Source organism: Conger conger, chromosome 1 (assembly GCF_963514075.1).
Source record: "Conger conger chromosome 1, fConCon1.1, whole genome shotgun sequence".
Classification (NCBI taxonomy): Eukaryota; Metazoa; Chordata; class Actinopteri; order Anguilliformes; family Congridae; genus Conger; species Conger conger.
Genome location: NC_083760.1, coordinates 68,356,691 through 68,376,534, shown reverse-complemented (window position 1 = coordinate 68,376,534; position 19,844 = coordinate 68,356,691). Strand labels below are relative to the sequence as shown.

General features: G+C 44.9%; 1 protein-coding gene across 1 annotated transcript in view; it reads left to right on the top strand.

Moving 5' to 3' along the window:
- The window catches only part of si:dkey-233k19.3 (dynein axonemal heavy chain 11), a 74,906-nt gene that overhangs the window by 40,892 nt on the left and 14,170 nt on the right, over nt 1-19,844 (top strand). The window contains exons 55-68 of the mRNA XM_061231278.1: nt 1,088-1,249; nt 4,781-5,014; nt 6,911-7,057; nt 7,494-7,607; nt 8,698-8,841; nt 9,090-9,272; nt 9,670-9,771; nt 10,196-10,330; nt 13,512-13,685; nt 14,150-14,385; nt 14,723-14,845; nt 17,325-17,529; nt 18,468-18,632; nt 19,455-19,595. Of these exons, the coding sequence (XP_061087262.1) occupies nt 1,088-1,249; nt 4,781-5,014; nt 6,911-7,057; nt 7,494-7,607; nt 8,698-8,841; nt 9,090-9,272; nt 9,670-9,771; nt 10,196-10,330; nt 13,512-13,685; nt 14,150-14,385; nt 14,723-14,845; nt 17,325-17,529; nt 18,468-18,632; nt 19,455-19,595 (2,265 nt within the window). The remainder of the gene's footprint in view (nt 1-1,087; nt 1,250-4,780; nt 5,015-6,910; nt 7,058-7,493; nt 7,608-8,697; nt 8,842-9,089; nt 9,273-9,669; nt 9,772-10,195; nt 10,331-13,511; nt 13,686-14,149; nt 14,386-14,722; nt 14,846-17,324; nt 17,530-18,467; nt 18,633-19,454; nt 19,596-19,844) is intronic.

Below are 19,844 nucleotides of genomic sequence, written 5' to 3'. Positions count from 1 at the left end.
GTGACTTTGTGAGTATGTAGTGCCCCTTGCTGGAGGGACAGTGCAGTGATTAGTGGAGAAATGTTACATCATCATTTCAGCCTCCTCACCATGCTGGAATATCACTGAGTTTTGATAACACTGTGTTTTTGTGAGGCAATTGTGCTCAGGAGGTGAACTTCACTTCAGGAGGTATAAATGCTGTCCTTAAGAGTAAATACCGGGGATGTACCTGGTTGTGTTGTCTACAGTATGTCAGTCAGTAAAGAGAAGGACCCGGTGTATGAGGGGATGGGGAGTACAGTGAATTTGCGGAAAGAGGGCCGTTCCATTTCTTATTTAAAACTGTGTGTCTTGGGCTGGAGGGAAAATACAAAATCTGCCAAATGTTTTTGCTTTGTCATTTTATTAAAGTGGCGTGTTTCAAGTTTGGTTTGGATACTGGAGATAAGGCAGGCCATTACAGATGGATGATTAAATGCCCGCATTAGACTGCTGAGGGCATTTAGTCTGTCCCAGTGAGTGAGGTAGAGGGAGTTTGGCAGAAGAGGGAGAATCTTGGGGTCCAGCAGAACCCAGCTGATGTGTAAATCCGGCCTGCGTCACTCTCTCCATCTGTTGAAGATCACTGAACATGTCACAGCACGGAAGTGAGCACAGGAGGAGTGAGGATGTCAGTGTGTGTGTGTGTGTGTGTGTGTGTGTGTCTGTGTATGTTTTAGTGCCACACACACATTCCCTGTTGCATTTGACATGTGATTTGTGTGTAACATGATTCCAAAATTTCTTAGGTATTTTCATTCATTTCTGTGACACATTCCAATTATCTGTGTGTACTTATGTGTGCTTGCATGTGTGTGTGTGTGCGTGGTGTGTTGTGAGTGAGAGTGTGTGTGGGTGTATGTCTATGCTTGTGTGTGTGTGTGTGTGTGTGCTGTGGACACATGGGTTTGTATGTGTGTGTACACTCATGTATGTGTGTGTGTGTGTGTGTGTGTGTGGTGTGAGTGTGTCTATGTGTGTGTGTTTGTGCACACATGTCTGTGTGTGTATGTGTAAAGTGGGGGCATTTCTGGTCACACCGGTGCTCCGTGTCCCTGCTCCCCAGGTGGTGCTGTGCCTGTCTCCTGTAGGCAGCAGGCTGCGTGTCAGGGCCCGGCGCTTCCCAGCCCTGGTTAACTGCTCCGCCATCGACTGGTTCCACCCGTGGCCCCCCGAGGCCCTGCAGTCTGTCAGCCGCAGATTCATCCAGCAGATCGAGGGCATCGAGGTGAGACCTGCTCCCGCCACCCGCCCGTCACGACACACTTTATCTCACTACTCTTTCCTTCTGTCACTCTCCTGCCCCTCTCTTCTCTTTTTCCTGCATTTTATCTTCCTCCTCTCAGTCTCTCACCCTTCCTTCTAAACGAACATTCACACGGTGTTCTAGCATGATGCCTTCTGATATACTGTATCACTTTCCAGTAAAATAAATGTAGTAATGGTTGAACATGTTAGAAAAATGCATAAATCGTTTGGAGTTGATAACACCCTGTTATAGGAATCATGCTCCTTTTCAGCTGTGTGGTCTACCAGGATGGTTGTCATCTCAGTTGTTGAGGAGCGAGTAAGTGCGGTAGTGTGCAATCTCACGGCAGAAAGGGGGTTCAGGGGCCACATCTTTTCGATGATTCGCTGTTATAAACAAAATCCTATATTTCAAATCTTTTTGAAAATGCATTACACTTACAGTGTGTTTCAAAAAGCATGTTTTTCTCGGTGTTTGGACCCCCCAGTTCTGGCACCCTTGTGAAGAGAGCCAATTTTGTGGGAACAGCAGGGTTAAAATGACGCGTTTGAAAAGTGCAGTGGGACCTGTAATTATTTCTGTTTGGTCCAGGGGGAAGAGGGCCCCCTACTGGCCAGAACGGCCTCTTCCTGCAGAGTTTTCTCACATTGAAATATCAACCAAACACGCACCTGCTTCGCTTTAGCACTTTGACATGAGAGGGGTAACACAATGGCTGAGCTGCTATTTCTGCCAGCCACAGTGTATAATTACATGTCTTTGTAATTGTATTAATGGATAATGTAAAACATAATCCATAGCAAATATTACATACTTCTTTTTTTTTTTAAGTTATTTTTTAGGCCTTTTTCAGCTTTATTGGACAGTATATAGAGACAGGAAGAATGGGGGCGAGAGAGAGGGAAAGTCATGCGACAAATTGTCAGACGGTCGGATTCGTACCGTTGACGTCGCGGCTCACAATGAGCATGCGATCAGTGCTCTGCGGGCTGCGCCACCGAGACACCCCGATATTACATACTTCTGCTGCAAAATGTCTCCAGGGTATTTTGATAAATTCATGCTGGGCAGTGTAGAACCATAGGACTGTGTCCTGCTGCTAATGGTTTCAGTAGTTTTAAGGATCAGATGAAGCTGAACGTTTGCACTGATGAGTGTGGACACTCCTGCATCCTGCTCAGAAAGTTTGTCTCAGAATAATAGGCCAATCCAGCCTTCCAGGACAGGGCCAGATTTAAAAATGACATCCCATTAGGCCCAGTGTACAGAGCTGCATTAACACGCTGCTGGTAAATGAGAAATGGTTCTAATTGGTTGGCTTTTTGGTCAATATTTGTACTATATTTGATTTGTTTGTTTGTTAGTTCAATAATGGAGAGCCCATTTTTTGTTCTTCCCATATGTTCTCAAGTGTTACAAATGTATATTGCTTAAAAGAAAATTATAAAATATAATTCTGTAATGAGACCTGATTTGTTGAAGTCTTTGCTTCAGTTACACTTTTAATTATCATTGTCTAATTACTGGAGTGCAGATGTATGAACTTTTCAATAGATTCCTCATGATTAGCTGTGCACTAACTAAGAGACGAATGGGTAATTGGATGCACAGTGACCGTGGTGGCAGAACAGGATCGTGTGCCTGTTATTGTCTTCCCCTCGGCAGTGGAACGATCAGCGACCGGGATCATTTATGCTAATGGGGCGAGGAGAATTAATAACGGCACGGTGACCCTCTGAGGTGACACAGCTGTTCCAGGCAGGAAGTGGCGTCTGCTGGTGGTGACCTTCTCTGAGGAGAAGTGACAGGTTGGGGGTGTGGCTCTGGGGAGGGGGGTCTCTGGGGCCTTGTGACACACGGCCAGCTGCTGCCTGTCTCAATGAGCCCCCCTGTCTGATGGAGTTTGGTGGCTCTGTGCTCTGACCTCTGGGCTGTAGCTGCCTTTGTGCCAGTCTCAGTTAGAGGATCAGGTGGGCCTACAGTAGTCAGGTCCTGTTTGAAAGGCCAGCTGTACTGTTGGTTTAGAGAATGTGTACGGTTTTAAACTGTCTGCTGTGGACTGTTGGAGCATGTGTGAGATTCAGCCTAACAGCTATGTCTTATCCTTCTTTCAGTTAAATATTAGTTTTATGTTTTTTTCTTCATCACAATCGCAAGATTGTTAAGTTAATGAAACTTTAAAATACTAAAGAAATGTTGATATTGACCAGACAGTAAGTTAAATTCAGAACAGCTTTTACATGCTTTTACATTACATGTAATCCATTTGTGCAGCTCAATATTTTTTACTGAAGCAATTGAGGTTAAGTACCTTGCCCAAGGGTACAACATCATTGCCCCATCAGAGAATTCAACCTGTAACTTCTATGTTAGAAGTGTAGTTCTGCATAGCCCATGCTTTAGAAGTCCTTAACCATCATACTGCGGCATTTGAACTGTGGCAATATTACACAAAATACAAACATATATGAATGATTCAATCAAGTGTACTTTCCCCAGAAGGCCTGTAATGAGGCACTCCCAAATGCAGTTAGTGTCTGAGTCGTGCAGGGGAAACAGTTATGGGTGTCATCGAGGCAAGAAGAGAGATCAGGAGTAGCAGAAGAAATGACATCTGATCCATATGAACGTGTTGACATGAAAATGTTGATTTTCAGATTTTCTAATGTACACAATTTTGATATGTGATTTATTGGAAAAGGGTATATGTCATGGAATTTGAGGAGAATGCGTTCCAAGGAAATCTATAATTGACAACAGGCAAGCTGTGCTGGTTGGGCCACAGAGGTCTGGATATCAATGCGTTTGATAATGAGACAGACTGCCAGTGCTTCAGCCAACCTGCTCCCATTCCCCTCACAGATGAAAAAGCGTGTATGGATTCCAGTACCTGTCAGCGAGTTTAATTATCAAACTTAAACATTTTATTAATAATCAGAGTTTTCGGCACAAATCGATGAAATGGACACGCGTGCAATCATGAACTATTATGTCAGGTCTTAATTAATAACGATTTTCGCCAGCGCTGCAGAGAGCATTTCTTCTTTCTTTTTCTCTTTTTTTCTGCTTTGTAAATGATGTTGAGGTTTGCTCCCCGCATTTGTAGCTCATTTGTGTTTGTATTAATTGATCTCCGGCAGGCTGTGATTAATTAAAGTGCCTGCTACTGGAGCATCGCGCGATAAATAACCATTAGGAGCGCGCGGGCGTCGGCGAGGAGAGGGGAGAAAGTTGGAGGACGCGGAGGATAATGTAAACAGTGGCCCTGCTTTACAATCTGCATGTCAGGGGCTCAAAACGCATTATTTTCACAGTGGTTTCAAAGCCCAATCATTTCTGCTAGCAGCACCTAAATTTCAGATTGAGTAAGTCGAGGCTGGCCGGGCGAAATGGCAAAACTTGTAGATGAATTCAGAATTTATGAAGATAATATTTCAGGCCCCATCAGCCGCGGACGTTAAACTCCACTCAATCCAGCCCGTCGCGGCGGGCCCTGCTGCCTTTTTACAGCCTGGCGTCCAGGAATCCATCAGTCTGTTCATGGCCCACGTTCACACCAGTGTCAACCGCGCGAGTGAAAAATACCGCCGCAATGAGAAGAGGCACAATTACACCACCCCCAAGAGCTTCCTCCAGCAAATCACCCTGTACACAAACCTCCTGGGGAAGAGGAGGGCCGAGCTGGGCCGCAAGACAGAGAGGGTCCTGACCGGCCTGCAGAAGCTCCAGAGCACCGCCTCGCAGGTAGGCCGCAGCAGCGTTCTCTCAGCGTTACTGGAACGTTTCCTCCTTATAAACGCTGCCACTACATTGCAGCAACATTGTGAGAACATTTTGTGTTACTGTAGCTGGGGTGTCACTCCTGCAGTTCTCCGCTGATGTAAAACTACGTTTAGGGCACGCAGACCGTGTAATAATGAAAGACCATTTGGACCGATTTGCTGATCCCCATACTTGTGTCTGTCGATAAAAATAATCATGATCATTTTTGCGTGATGTGGCAGGGACTGCATTCACCGTGTTTGAATGGCTTCAGACACTGAAGAATTTTAATATGTGTAAATGCGCCAAAGACTGATTTAATTATAGTGGATGTGCAGAATTTAAATAAGGTGTGGAGGGACAGTGTAATTTGTAAGTGGAGCTGATTTCGTGATTAGAGTTTAGGTGCTGCTCCATGTATTGACAACAGAACTGTCTCAGTGAGCCAAAATCCCTAGTCTTAGTTGCCACCTTCACACCATCAGAGTGAACAGTCACATTCTAGCCTGATCTCTCTGATTAATGCCTGAAAAAAGGACACATTCAACATTCAGCAGCCTGGCAGTGTTGTGTAATGGTTAGAAAACGGTTCCTGACTCACACTGGCAGTTACATTCCCAGGGGGATGCTGGTGTTGTACTCTTGAGCTCAGTACTCAAGCTTTACTGGTAAAATGTTTGGTAAATATGTCCAGCTGTATAAATTGGTTGTGTGTAAATATGTAATCTGATTCAACTGCACTGGATAAGAGCTTCTGATAAATGCTGTAATTTAAGCAGGTACTCTAAATATGGTCTTCATAATAATAATAATAATAATAATAATAATAATAAACTCAATTTGGAGTGTGCTTTTCACAAGCAATCTCAGATGAGTATCTTTAAGATACATGCGGAGAAAAGTGATAGTTTATGCATCCGGTTTACATCTACATTAACACAGTGCAGTGTTTGATCCTTCAGCCTGTCCTGAATCTAAAACACGGCAGTGCTGACTGCCTGGGAGTCTGATGATTGGCCACTCCACTTTTTGTTTTTTTATCAAATGTTTTTAATTTAGGAAAATTTTCATACAGAATGTTTTACAATGTAAATCCAACACCTGCAATCATAATAAAAACAGCAGCAGCTGCTGAATGCCAGGCATCTAATTTGTTATGATTAGCTCCATGAATCCGAGCGGTTGATGTTTCCATGTAAATAATTTGGAGAAAGCTATTTACCCAGTGAATGTGGTGGCCTCCGTCTTTAAAAGCATCTTTTTAGCTGCAGTGAGGCTAGCCAGCCATGCACATTTTTGAGGGAGGGGTAAATCAAGTTTGGAATTGTCATTCAGAATTAGTACACCACTCCTCTGTTTCATAGGGTCCCTGTGCCAGCTGCCCCAGCTGTGCCATCCCCTGGCACGGTATCCACGGTAACTCAGCTGGCAGAGTGCAGTGGCCATTAAGCAGTCAGCTGACCACACCAAGGGCACTCATGCGCATCTGCGCTCACCTAAATTTCTCTAGAACCCTGCAGTGCCCGGAAGGAATTCAAGTTGTGATTGGTAATCCCAGATTGAGGGGAAAATCAAGGAGGGGGAATTCAAATTTTCTGTCTAATGCAGAAAGCAATTTTGGTTTAAACCATCCATTTGATTAGTGTAGGCCTGGTTCTTAAACTTTGTAATGTCGGGACCCATGTTACAAATACTTTTTAAAATCGGCACCCAAACTTGTATTGTAGGACCTTTCGGGAATCTGTAAAATACACAATAGCGGACTCATTTTGAGTCCCTTTGCATCGATTAAGAAACGCTGGTGTGGGGCTAAAGGTTTTGATGGTAGCACTTCTTCCGAAGCAGTGCGACATCTTTAACAGTGTTTGTATGTCCTAGGTGGAGGAGCTGAAAATTAAGCTGAGCTCACAGGAAGTGGAGCTGAACCTTAAGAGCCGAGACACTGAAGCTCTGCTGACCAAGATCGGGCTTCAGACGGAGAAAGTCAGTCAGAAGAGACGCGTGGCTGACGCAGAGGAGCAGAAGGTCAGCAGTTCAGCCTTCTGCATGAGAATAGAGAGAATAGAATTCTGCAGGGTTTGCCTGTCATTTTTTACAATGGACAATAGTTGCTACAGTGGCTGTATGAATAACATTTTCATAAAGTTCACTTACATACTTGCTTAAATAACTTCAACTGTATGTAGGCTGCTTACCAGTAATTTTCTTTTTTATGTCTAACTGAACATTCAAAATGGAAAAATTAAATCTAAAAATATTTATAACAATTTCAAAATGGTTAGGGTCAACAAGGTAGATGTTTGAATGATTTGTGAATCATGGGTGTTGCTATCATATTTGCATCTTTTGGCTCAGGTCCCTGTGGACATTTTAAAGACAGAGCACCCTCCCTGAATCCCAGCTGATGTGCGATATGAAATAATGTCCGACCGTACGTGCTTATTGGTTGCTATGGTGACAGGTTGCAGCCATCCAGGCAGAGGTGTCTCTGAAGCAGAGGGACTGTGAGACAGACCTGGCCAAGGCAGAGCCTGCTCTAGAGGCTGCCACGGCAGCACTGGACACGCTCAACAAGGTACTCCACCTCCCAGCATCCTCGGCGGTGTCACCGCCATGCTAAGAGCCCGCACATTGGCTATTCAAGCCTACCAGCTTCTGATTGGTCACTGTGTGCATTCTACTGAACACTGTCTGTTTTCTGCCATAGATCTTTTTTTATGCAGGTCAAACATTAAATATACTGCTGAAAATCATGTACTGTAGCATTCAGTTCTCTTCAGCATTATGCATTCAGCTCACAGCTCACACAATTATATTGTTGCAGTATGCACTGAAACAAGTGTCTAGGGCAGTGTGTTCTTCTAGGTAATATTCTGTTTGTGTGCATCCAGGGTTACATTTATGATTGCTAGATTGTCTGCAATTATGTCTGTATCTTTACTGTGGGAGTGAAAGGGGCGTTGTGGGTTTTGGTTAAGTGCGCTTACCAAGCAAGGACTGCATGTTATACAGTGCAGCAAGGAAATTCTTCTCATTTCGAAGACAATATTTCATGCTAATGCTATTAATGTGTTTGTGTCAATGTAATTGTTGTCATTGCAATAATGAGAGGTATTGTCTGCAATTCACTGTTGACTTTTGTTCATATGCCAAAGATATACGATCAAAGTCTACATTTCTTTTAAATAGCAGCCACATGACAGATTGATCTTCAGTCAGGATGACCAATGAACACTGTCAAACATATTCTTGACTGCTGACCGCCGCTCAATAAAATCATGTTGTAAAAATTACTGGTCATGAAGACCATGTAAACACGGTCATAATGACAGATGGTCACTGCAGATGCGCAAGGTACAAGTTCCTTTACCCATACTCATACAACCTGTATATATATTTACAGATTTTTATACAAAATATGTATTGACAAAATTGAGGTTAAATTGACATCATTATCAAGAGTTGCCCCTTCCAGGACTGGAACTCACGTCCAAAGCTTGGTCAATAAGCAGTACTGTATCCTCAGCCATTGAACAGAATAAATGAATATTTGGCCATAGTGTCATTCCTAACATCTGGCCCATGTTGCATTGAGTGTTTGCTGAAGACGTGAGAGCTTGTCCAGTGCATGGTGGCTCAGGTTAACACACCTCCTCCCTCTGAAGGTGAATCTGACGGAGCTGAAGACCTTCCCCACCCCCCCTCTGGCAGTGAGCAACGTGACGGCTGCTGTCATGGTGCTGCTGGCCCCAAACGGCCGTGTTCCCAAAGACCGAAGCTGGAGGGCCGCCCGGGTCTTCATGGGCAAGGTGACCCTGAGTGACGCCTGTCTGATCTCCCATTGACCCCTCACAGACCCTGACTGATGCCTGTCTGATCTCCCATTGACCCCTCAAAGACCCTGACTGACGCCTGTCTGATCTCCCATTGACCCCTCAAAGACCCTGAGTGATGCCTGTCTGATCCCCCAATGACCCCTCACAGACCCTGACTGACGCCTGTCTGACCCCCGCACCCCTCACCCCACAAATTTAACCTCCTGCTCCTCCCACCTCAGGTGGATGACTTCCTGCAGGCCCTGGTGACGTACAACAAAGAGCACATCCCCGAAACGAGCCTGAACGTGGTGAGGGAGCAGTACCTGAGCAAGGCCGAGTTCAACCCCGACTTTGTCCGCACCAAGTCCTTCGCTGCAGCTGGACTGTGCGCCTGGATCATCAACATCGTGCGATACTACGAGGTGAGACCATGGCGAGCCATTCACACTGAAGTTACAGGCCAATGGCCTCAACCGTGACCTCATGTCCTTAATTAATGCAAGTCTTACGGGGAATTTGGTTGCTGGGCAGATGCACAATATGGCTATGGTAGATACATTACATTTGGAGAGGTGCTTTGTATCTGGAGTAATTCAGGTACTTTATGTGTCTTGCTCAATAGTTCCCACCTGGAAACTGGACCTCTAGCCTTATATGTAAAATAATTTGCTAACCAGTATACCACACTAGCCTGGTAAGAAAATAGCATTTGCTCTGTCGTTATGAAAACTGCATTGGTTATAGAGATGTACGTAAACGTTAGTATCTTTTTTCACACATTTGGCTAGGTTAAAATTCAGTGGTGTTTCTGGCCTGTAGGTTTACTGTGATGTTGCACCGAAGAGACAGGCTCTGTGTCAGGCTAACACTGATCTGGAGACTGCCACCGCAAAGCTCCTCACCATCCGTAAGAAAGTGCACGTGAGTACAGCCGCGCTCTGTTCTTCTGCATCACTGCACGAAGTATGACCGGGCAGTAACGTGTTCCTGTGTAAGTGTGTAGTAACACAGCACACTGCTTAAATATGCAACAGCAAAGCAACACTCCTGAGTATGCGCTCATTTATTTTAAATATCTTTTTTATTTAGTTACAGTGCTGTTATCAAGGGCTTCTATTCTCTGCTATGTCCATTTACTAAACCAAGAGGTAGCTGAATAGATGTGCTAAACTCTGTTTAGGGTGTTAGGGTGCTGAAAGGCAGTTGAATACAAACAAAAAAAATTAGGCAAATAAATGACAGCATTCAGGAATATTGGCCTCATTGTTTTGATGTAATTTCCAGTAGCACACTGTAATGAGATTGGGTCCTGACTCTGCCCTGGATTAAACCGGGCTCTGTGCAGGACTTGGACGTGAACCTTCGGGGGCTCACAGCGCAGTTCGAGAAGGCTGCGGTGGAGAAGGTGCGCTGCCAGGAGGAAGTGACACGCACGAACCGCACCATCGAGCTGGCCAACCGACTGGTCAAGGGCCTGGAGGTAGGCTGGGGGTGGGGGGGAGGCCGGGGGAACGGACGAGGGGGCGTGGGGGTGAGAGAACCGCATCGCTGGTCCGCTCGACGGGCCGGAGGGGGGACGCGGGGGTGCGGAGACGTGGGAAGGCCGGGGTCTGTGTGGAAGTGGGGGGAGGAGGGGGAGGGGGGATGTGGTTGAGCGGCCAGAAGGAGAGACGGGAAGGAAGGAGCGGAGCGTAGCGACCTTCCCACTGAGCTGGAGAAGCAGGTGGGCAGGGCCCAGCTGGAGGATGGGCATGTCAAAGCCACAACCGCACCAACTGCTCAAGGGCCTGGGAAGAGCAGGGCTCCAGACAAACAGCTCTTCACTCTCAGTGCTTTCTATTGTTTTCATAACTTTTCAATGAAGTATTTGCTGAAACTTAAATGTAGAAGCGCTTAGACAGAAATTTATCATCTGGAGGTGACCTTGCATCCAGTGCTTTTTATTCTGGGGTGCTCCCACCTCTTATCAATCAGACCCAAAATGTTCCTGTCAAATACCAAAGTGCAAATTCTTTAAGAATTTAATTTAAAGTAATGTCCTTCAGTTTTTCAAAAAGTTAATCTACTTATGCATGGCTAGAAAAATAATATTATTCAGTAATATAAAAAATAATTTTATCTACATTATTTGGACCTATCTTTAGATTTTTATAACATGAATGAGAGGAAACAGTGCTATAAGCCATTTTAAATACTATGTGCATAAAGATGACTGTCTTGTGTGTTAGTAAACTGTGAAAAACGAAGGAGTGTTTTTCCATTCCAGTGCTCCAATACTCTCACGGTCTGCTGCTATAAATTACTTGTGAATGTTTGAAAACCCCAAAAACCTTACTATCGATAATGTGAAAATAAAATGAGTAATATTTCTTTTAGCGGTTCTATTTTAAACATCCAACTTTCTTATTCACCATAATTAATATGATTAGGATGGGAAAGCATGGCTTTTAAACATATCAAGACAAATGATATTGTCTCTCTGCCATTGACCTGGAAGCAGTGGTGTTTAGACTAATAAATCAGACAGTCTATATTTAATCATTAACTTACTTCAAAGCCACAACAGCTGTTGGAAATTAAAAACAGTTCACCCCAGACTGAGTGGTATTACAGGCAATCCATAATGCATTAGGGTAAAATGATAGTGATTTTTAACTGTCTGAGAATTTATAATGCGACATGTTCTGGCTCCAGAGCCCTTGTAAGGCAATGTCACGCATGATTTAGTGCTGTCGAGGTGTCACAGTAATATTATTGAAGTCTTAAATTAATGCTAAATTGATGCGGAGTGATATTCTGGTGAAACTTTCAAAGCCGGTTTAGGGGGATTGTAGTTGTACACTTCATTGCCCTTGCCCCGTGGGTATTGTACTTTATTCTGTATCATGTGTCTGTCTCGGTGTAAAATGAGTGCAGTGAGGACGTCCTGCCACTAGAGGTCTAGTTTAATCGAGGGAATCCAGGGCCTGTCATCAAGCTTGTCAAACTAAGAGTCTGCGATCAAGGTCGTCCACCTAACCTGGTTTTGTCTGGATGGATGATTCTGTCAGTGCTAGTTGCAGCCAGGGACCCAATGGGACCCAAGCGTATGACACAGAGAGCGAGGCCATAGTGTTACTCATGGAAGCAGGGTGCTGGTCGGCAGGGCATTCTCCCACTCACTGCACAGTGGCCACCCACCTGTCTCTCAGTTTCTCTCACCTGTCTGTCCAGAATGTGCAAAGCTCCACAGCCAGAGCTCACAGGAACGTCTGTGTCAATCTCGGTTCCTTTTGTTGCTAAAGCAGTTTCCTCACCTGCATGAGAGCAGTAGAGCCTTCTCAGATCATACTGGGACATTTTCCTAAATCATCCATGTTGGCACATTGAGGGACTGTTTTTAATCCAATTTCCGCCCATATTCACAGCATTTTTACCATTCCTGGCCTCTTCCGCAGAGGTTCTGTTCAGTTCCCACGCAGTCCTGCGGAGATGTGATCAAAGATAAAACAGTGTGCTGCCCCTAAACATGTCTTTGATGTAATGTGTAGATCAACAATATGGGCCTAGACATATGCAAGAAGGTCAATATCCTCAAATTAAATGAACCATAGGCCTATAGGCCTACATTATGGTTAGTGGTCGGAAATTAAACTAATCAGGTTCCAGATTTAATGATAAATGCCATTTGCAACCTAGATGGTTACATTCTTACGTGCATGATTATACCATGTACTAATTTATACAGTTTTTTTTGTAATATATGAAATGCTATTCTTGCTTATCCCGCAAACTTGATTTTGCCAATCCGCTCGCCCCAGCATCAGAGTAAACACATCCCCCGACCACAACAGTTGTGTTGCATCACGTGGGTCTCCGGGGATCCCATCCCATAGCAGGGCTCTATTGGCACTTAGTGATGACTGACAGTAGTATTCCCACACTTTGACATGCATTATTGTGTGGTTATTAGAACCACAGACATGTGGCTGTAGCATATAGTATTTCTACAGCGCTGTGCAATGCTGTTGAATTTTTAATCTGTGGGCATTGGCATACACATAACAAGTGCAGTTATCACAAGCACCGTAAAATGGTTTTCAGCAGAGGCAGACTAATAAAAAGTGAAATAGATTAAAACAGATGAACTGGAATTAAATGAAAATGTTTTAAACTTTGTTATTGAATAGGAATAGTGTTTTTGGCTGTGAGATTTAAATGATAAATATGATTAAATATGGTGTGTATATACCATCAAGTTCTGTTATGAATGGCAGTGGAGTATAGTCGATTAAGTTCTTGTTATTGCATTCACTGAGCGTGTGTGTGTGTGTGTCTGTGTGTGTGTGTGTGTGTGTGTGTGTGCGTGCGTGCGTGTCTGTGTGTGTGTGTGTGTTGTGTGTCTGTGTGTGTGTATGTGTGTGTGTTGTGTCCCTGTGTGTGTGTGTGTGTTGTGTCCCTGTGTGTCTGTGTGTGTGTGTGTGTGTGTGTGTGCGTGCGTGCGTGCGTGTCTGTCTGTGTGTGTGTGTGTTGTGTCCCTGTGTGTCTGTGTGTGTGGGTGTTGTGTCCCTGTGTGTGTGTCTGTGTGTGTGTGTGTGTGTGTGTTGTGTCCCTGTGTGTGTGTGTGTGTGTGTGTGTGTGTGTGTTGTGTCCCTGTGTGTGTGTGTGTGTGTGTTGGGCAGGCTGAGAACGTGCGCTGGACGCAGGCTGTGCAGCAGTTCCAGGCGCAGCAGCAGACGCTGTGTGGAGACGTTCTCCTGACGGCCGCGTTCCTCTCCTACGTGGGCTTCTTCAGTCACAGATACCGGCAGGAGCTGCTCCAGGCCACGTGGATCCCCTTCCTCCAGTCTCAGGAGGCACGGCAACTATTCACAATCCATACTGTGCAGGACCAGGGCTTGTGTGTATTAATACTTCTTTAAAGGGCCCCCTAGTTTTTTTCGGAAATATGATTTGTAGCTTACCTTTTTGGAGCTTAAAATGAAATTGAACAACTCTGGAAAAAGTGATGTATTCATAAATTGTATGTGTTATGCATCAAGCACACCCAAAGTCAACCCTGTTTTTATAATAGACCTATTTATAAGTGCTTTGTACATCCAAACCAAAACATTTATCATGTGTATTCTGTTATAGATCTGTAAGTGTGCTTGGAAAGAATTCAGGTTCTAATTTGGGATGTGATCTGCTTTACTCACTGCACACCGTACAAATGCAGTCGCTTTTACCCATCTGTAAACACACACACACACACACACACACACACACACACACACATTCCGGTCTGTGTGCCACTTCCTGTTGACGCTTCCTGCTCCAGGTCCCCATCCCCCTGACAGACGGCCTGGACCCTGTCCTCATGCTCACAGACGACGCCACACTGGCTGCCTGGCACAACCAGGGGTTGCCAAGCGACAGGATGTCCACAGAGAATGCCACCATCTTGGCCAACTGTGAGCGCTGGCCACTGCTCATCGACCCCCAGCAGCAGGCAAGCAAATGGCTCCGGAACCGCTTGGGCCCGGACCTGAAGGTGCTCCAACTGGGCCGCAAAGGGTGAGAGAGGACACCTCCTTTTTGGACCGGAGGAAGTCCTGTTTAACAAGAACAAAGTGCTCGTTAATTTGGCTTTATTAATTGGGCAATAAATAGAGGCATGTGCAGTGCTGACTGTTTTCTAGTTAATTAACTAGAGAATATGCAGAATATGGATCATTTCAAAATTAATTGCGGTCACAATTTACAGACATCTTTCAATTTCAGCAATATTTTGTGCACAGATTTTAATTAGATCAGCAGAACAGGAGTGTTGAAATGAGAATAAGTCCAATACATAAAATGTAGTCAAACAGCTCTAGATATTTCCAGCAGTTAACTTTAAATTCATTTGAAGATACTTGAAAACCATCGAGCAGGCCTTGGCCACCGGGGAGACGGTTCTGATCGAGAACTTGGGAGAGACGATGGACCCAGTTCTGGACCAACTGATGGGCAGAAACACCATCAAGAGAGGGAGGTGAGAGGTGTATTCTGTGTCATTCTGCTGTTACAAGTCCTTTGTGCACTCTCATTTGTATATTTTTTACTAATATTGTACAGAACATTGGTCAGCAGTTGAGTGTCCTACAATTTGTGTCCAACAAGGCTTCATTCTCTGAGCATATACTACCAACATAATACTGGACCTGCCGTATCCTTTTTTAAAGCCAGTTAGACCATTATCAGTAGATCAGTCTGTTGGTTGTTTGATGTTAGACTGAAAACCTGTTTGACTGTGACCCTTAAGGTTTGGCTTGAAGTGATGAACCACATTGCTGGTAATGACAGTGAGGCTCCATGATTTCGGAAATGACTGGAGACTGCATGAGCTCTCTAAGTTGAACCAAATCAAAGAATTCTTGTATAGTTGGAAACGCATCTTCGTCATATGAGTGAATGGTCCGGACATAGGTCTCCACCCGTTGTGGAGCTCTTGAAACCTCATCTATCACTGCATACTCTGCCATGGCTTCTGAAGACCATGTGTCCAGTCTATTCCAGTGTGTCCCTTTTCTGAGGGTAGGGTTGAAATTGCAGTTGAAATTGTACTTCCCTCTAGGGTCTTTCAGCGAACTTATCCCTGGTTATGGGTATGCACTTTGTTTGTCTGGATAAGAGCGTCTGCCAAATGCCAATAATGTAATGTAATGTAGGGTAATATTGTAATGACCCTCTCCAGCACTGGTGAATGTTGAATATGTGTGCGCCTGCTGAACTGGACAGGTAAAAGAGCCGGTGTGTTATTGCCGTCTGCCAGCCACAGAGCAGCGGGGTTCTTCTCCGGGAATGGCCCGAGGAGACCGGCGCACAGAAGCAGCGGTGCAGGCCTCTGACAGAACGCCGTGTGATTGCAGAGTTTTTAAATTATAGATGAATTTGCGCTGCGTGCGTTGAATCTGAGAGGCAGGTGTATTGATTGCACACTTACGGCTGGGTGTGATAGATGCGGCTTCGCCGTTGCTCTGGGTGTTTGGGTGTGTTGAATATTGAGCGGCTGATTCAGAGTGCCCCAGAGCTAGCGTATACCTTCACACCGCTCCCAATAAAGAGGCACAGACTCTGCCCCTATCGAGGGACCACTCTGCTCCTGGCTCACTGTTCAGACAGATGGTTACCGTAGTTCTGTCTGCCTTCGCCATTAAACCCAATATGGCAATCCTTCCTACGAGCTAAAAAAAAAACACTAAAGTGGAGAACGTGTTACTTGGTTCCGCTACATCCAGACGTCCCCATAGCGATATGTACCATGAACTGTTTACGATAAGTCGTCAATAGAGATTGAGGTGTTGCTATAATTCTGCATTGGGCTGCTCTGTGATTTTAATGGATTTAAAACATTGAAATGATCTGAGCTGTATGGAGGATAATCATTGCTGTGTTTTGTATTCCTTCTATAAGCCTTTTATACAGGTGGATATAAACCAAAACACAATATAACATGTTTTACCTTAGCCAGGAACAGCAATAGTTCTCCCCTCGGGATGCGAACCCACAACCCTGTTCGTTGCTCTAGCCGCCGCCCCACGCGCGGTCCGCGGCCGTCAGAAGTTCCGCGTTTACCCCGCGAGAGTCACAAGGGGAGTCAGAGGCGAGCGTGAATATCAAACGCCCGTTTGAGGGAGGAGGGGATGGTGTTAACAGGCCCGCGTACCAAACGAATATCAAACACGCGCCTGGGCATTCTGCAAGCGTTCCCTGCGAGCCCCCTCGGTCCCCGGCGCGAGACGTGATTATAAGTTTATTCCTCGCAGATGAGGCGCTCTTGTTTCGCGCGGTGATTGATACTGCCCGCCGTACTGCCCGTGATGGATTCGGCGCGCCTCCGCGGCTGAACTTCATTAATAATTGGAATGTTGTAGAGTGTGAAGTAATGAATACTAATTATTCCCTTCATGTCTGATGGAGGCCCAGGGGCCGATCCATCAGCCGGGACTTTAATTTGGTGGAGTAATGGTTCCATCAATAGTACATTAATTCCGTCTTGTGAAGATATAGAGTTTAACCAGGCCCGGGCCACAGGAACCTTTGCCATAAAATTGGGGCCATGGCTGACAACTACAGGGTAATTAGAAAAAAATTAAAAACTCTGCATTCCTCCGGCTGGCCCTAATTTAATTGAAACGCAGATCCAGATAAATATTGGCACACTGTTTTATTTAAGATTTGCCTGCAGCCTGTTAGCTTGTGGTTACATTTTAAACCAGTGCTTTTTCAGCTTATTCAGATGAGCACATGTCTGAACTAATGCACCAGCCATTGCAGATGATTATTTACAGTAAAAGGTTGTAGTGCAAGAGCAAGGAAATTGTGTGTGCGTGTCTGCATGTCTGTTATGCGAGTACGTGTGTGTGTGTGTGCATTTGCGCATGTTCAAGGATCAGAGCATTCATATTATCAGGCTGTCGATGCCATATCAGGAAGTAACTGAGTGTGCGTTTGTCCGTGTTCAAACCCAGGTACATCCAGATTGGTGATAAGGAGTGTGAGTACCACAGTGGCTTCCAGCTTCTCCTCCACACCAAGCTGGCCAACCCACACTTTCCCCCAGAGCTGCAGGCCCAGACCACCCTCATCAACTTCACTGTGACCCGGGGGGGCCTGGAGGAGCAGCTGCTGGGGGAGGTGGTGACCCGGGAGAGGCCCGACCTGGAGGCCCTCAAGGTGGGTCTGTCTGTGAGTTCAGTCCTGCAAGTAGGCTCATTGCTGATTTTTCTTGGTTGGGATTAGTAATGGATTGGTGTGTTTTTTTCTGTGCAGTATATATACATATGTAAGTTTGTATTGTGGTGGTTAATGCCTGTGAGTCCCTGTTTGTAAGTTTGTGCATGTATGTACAGTATGTTTTTGTTTGTACATACATTTGTGTGGTGGTGTGTGTGTGCTTGTGTACATATAGCATGTGTGCAGTATGTGTATTGTTTGTATGTATGCATGCATACATGTGTATGTGTGTGTGTTCATACGTGTGTATGTGTGTGTGTATTCATACCTGTGTATGTGTGTGTGTTCATACGTGTGTATGTGTGTGTGTATTCATACCTGTGTATGTGTGTGTGTTCATACATGTGTATGTGTGTGTGTTCATACATGTGTATGTGTGTGTGTTCATACATGTGTATGTGTGTGTTCATATGTGTGTATGTGTGTGTGTTCATACGTGTGTATGTGTGTGTGTTCATACGTGTGTATGTGTGTATGTATTCATACATGTGTATGTGTGTCTGTTCATACGTGTCTATGTGTGTGTGTATTCATACATGTGTATGTGTGTGTATTCATACATGTGTATGTGTGTGTGTTCATACGTGTCTATGTGTGTGTGTTCATACATGTGTATGTGTGTGTATTCATACATGTGTATGTGTGTGTATTCATACATGTGTATGTGTGTGTGTTCATACATGTGTATGTGTGTGTGTGTTCATACATGTGTATGTGTGTGTATTCATACATGTGTATGTGTGTGTGTTCATACGTGTCTATGTGTGTGTGTGTTCATACATGTGTATGTGTGTGTATTCATACATGTGTATGTGTGTGTGTTCATACGTGTCTATGTGTGTGTGTATTCATACATGTTGATGTTCATGGGGGGGCAGTCAAAGCTCACCATGCAGCAGAACCACTTTAAGATCGAGCTGAAGGTCCTGGAGGACGAGCTGCTCACCAGGCTGTCCGCCGCAGAGGGCAGTTTCCTGGGAGACACCAACCTGGTGGAGAAACTGGAGCACACCAAACACATGGCTGCCATCATCCACAGCAAGGTGAGAGACCAACAGGTCCCAGGGTGAAAGAACCACAGATATCAGAGTGAGAGACTGACAGGTCCCAGAGTTTTAAGTCCAAGACTAAACTTAATCTGTGTCTGTGAGACTGGCCCATTAAGTAATAGGCCACGTATCAGATAAAAACTTGATCGAGGCTGTCTGGGATTACCTGGAGAAGCAAGTGAGAGGGGCAGAAGAGCTGTGATCGAGAGGTGTCAGCGTGAGAGAGAGTCCAACTTCTTGTCTGTCCTCTTGGTGTCCTGAGTATCCTGTTGAGTGGTAACAACAAAGATTGTAACTAGTTATGTATCAAGTTATGTATCAAATTCTGACATGTATATTTCAGTATTCAAAAAGGAATATCCGGTAAGCTTTTTCGTTCCAGTCAGTATAGAATTCCTTAAATACTTTTTGCCGTTGCCTGTTGCTGTCTGATGACTAAAATATAAATACAAATAGTGTTTTTATGCACATTTCCATATGCAGTTCATTGTTTACACATTGTGTGGATAAGTAGTTTGCCTAACAGTGATCCTTCATTGAATGTAACAGTGTATCATCTTTAATTGCTTTTAATGATTACCTTTTTACAATTAAGCCCCCATTTATGAACTAATTACCTTCTCTGTTTATGCTTGCACTATCCTTTCATGGCCATAGTGCTAGTTGCAGGTTTATGCAGCACCCATCAGAAAGCTTCCTATCAGATGTGATTTCAGGGTGAAGTGTGTGGGCTGTGGGTGCTATAGAGCTGGTTTCTGTAGTGTGTCACCTCAGGCGGCAGGTGAGTGAACGACTGATGGATTCTGTGACGCGCAGGTGGACGAAGCCAAGGAGAACGAGACGAAGATCAACGACGCCCGCGAGTTCTACCGCCCCGTAGCCCAGAGAGCGTCTCTGCTCTACTTCATCATCTGCGACCTCAGGAACATCAACCCCATGTACCAGTTCTCCCTCAAGGTTAAACACTGCACTCTTTCACTTTCACACCGCTTGGTGACTCTTTCCGTCATCACTAACGGGAGATGACCCTAGAGGGCCAGGTTTCAGGGGACATGGAAACTAATCAGATCAGGCATTTTGAAAACGCTTCATTCAGGTGCAGTTGCCAAAGGCAACACCGGCATTATAGCGGGCATACGTACAGTACTAACGACAGCCCAGCTGTTATATGTAAGCTATAATAGTTGACATAGTCTGAGCAAGGAT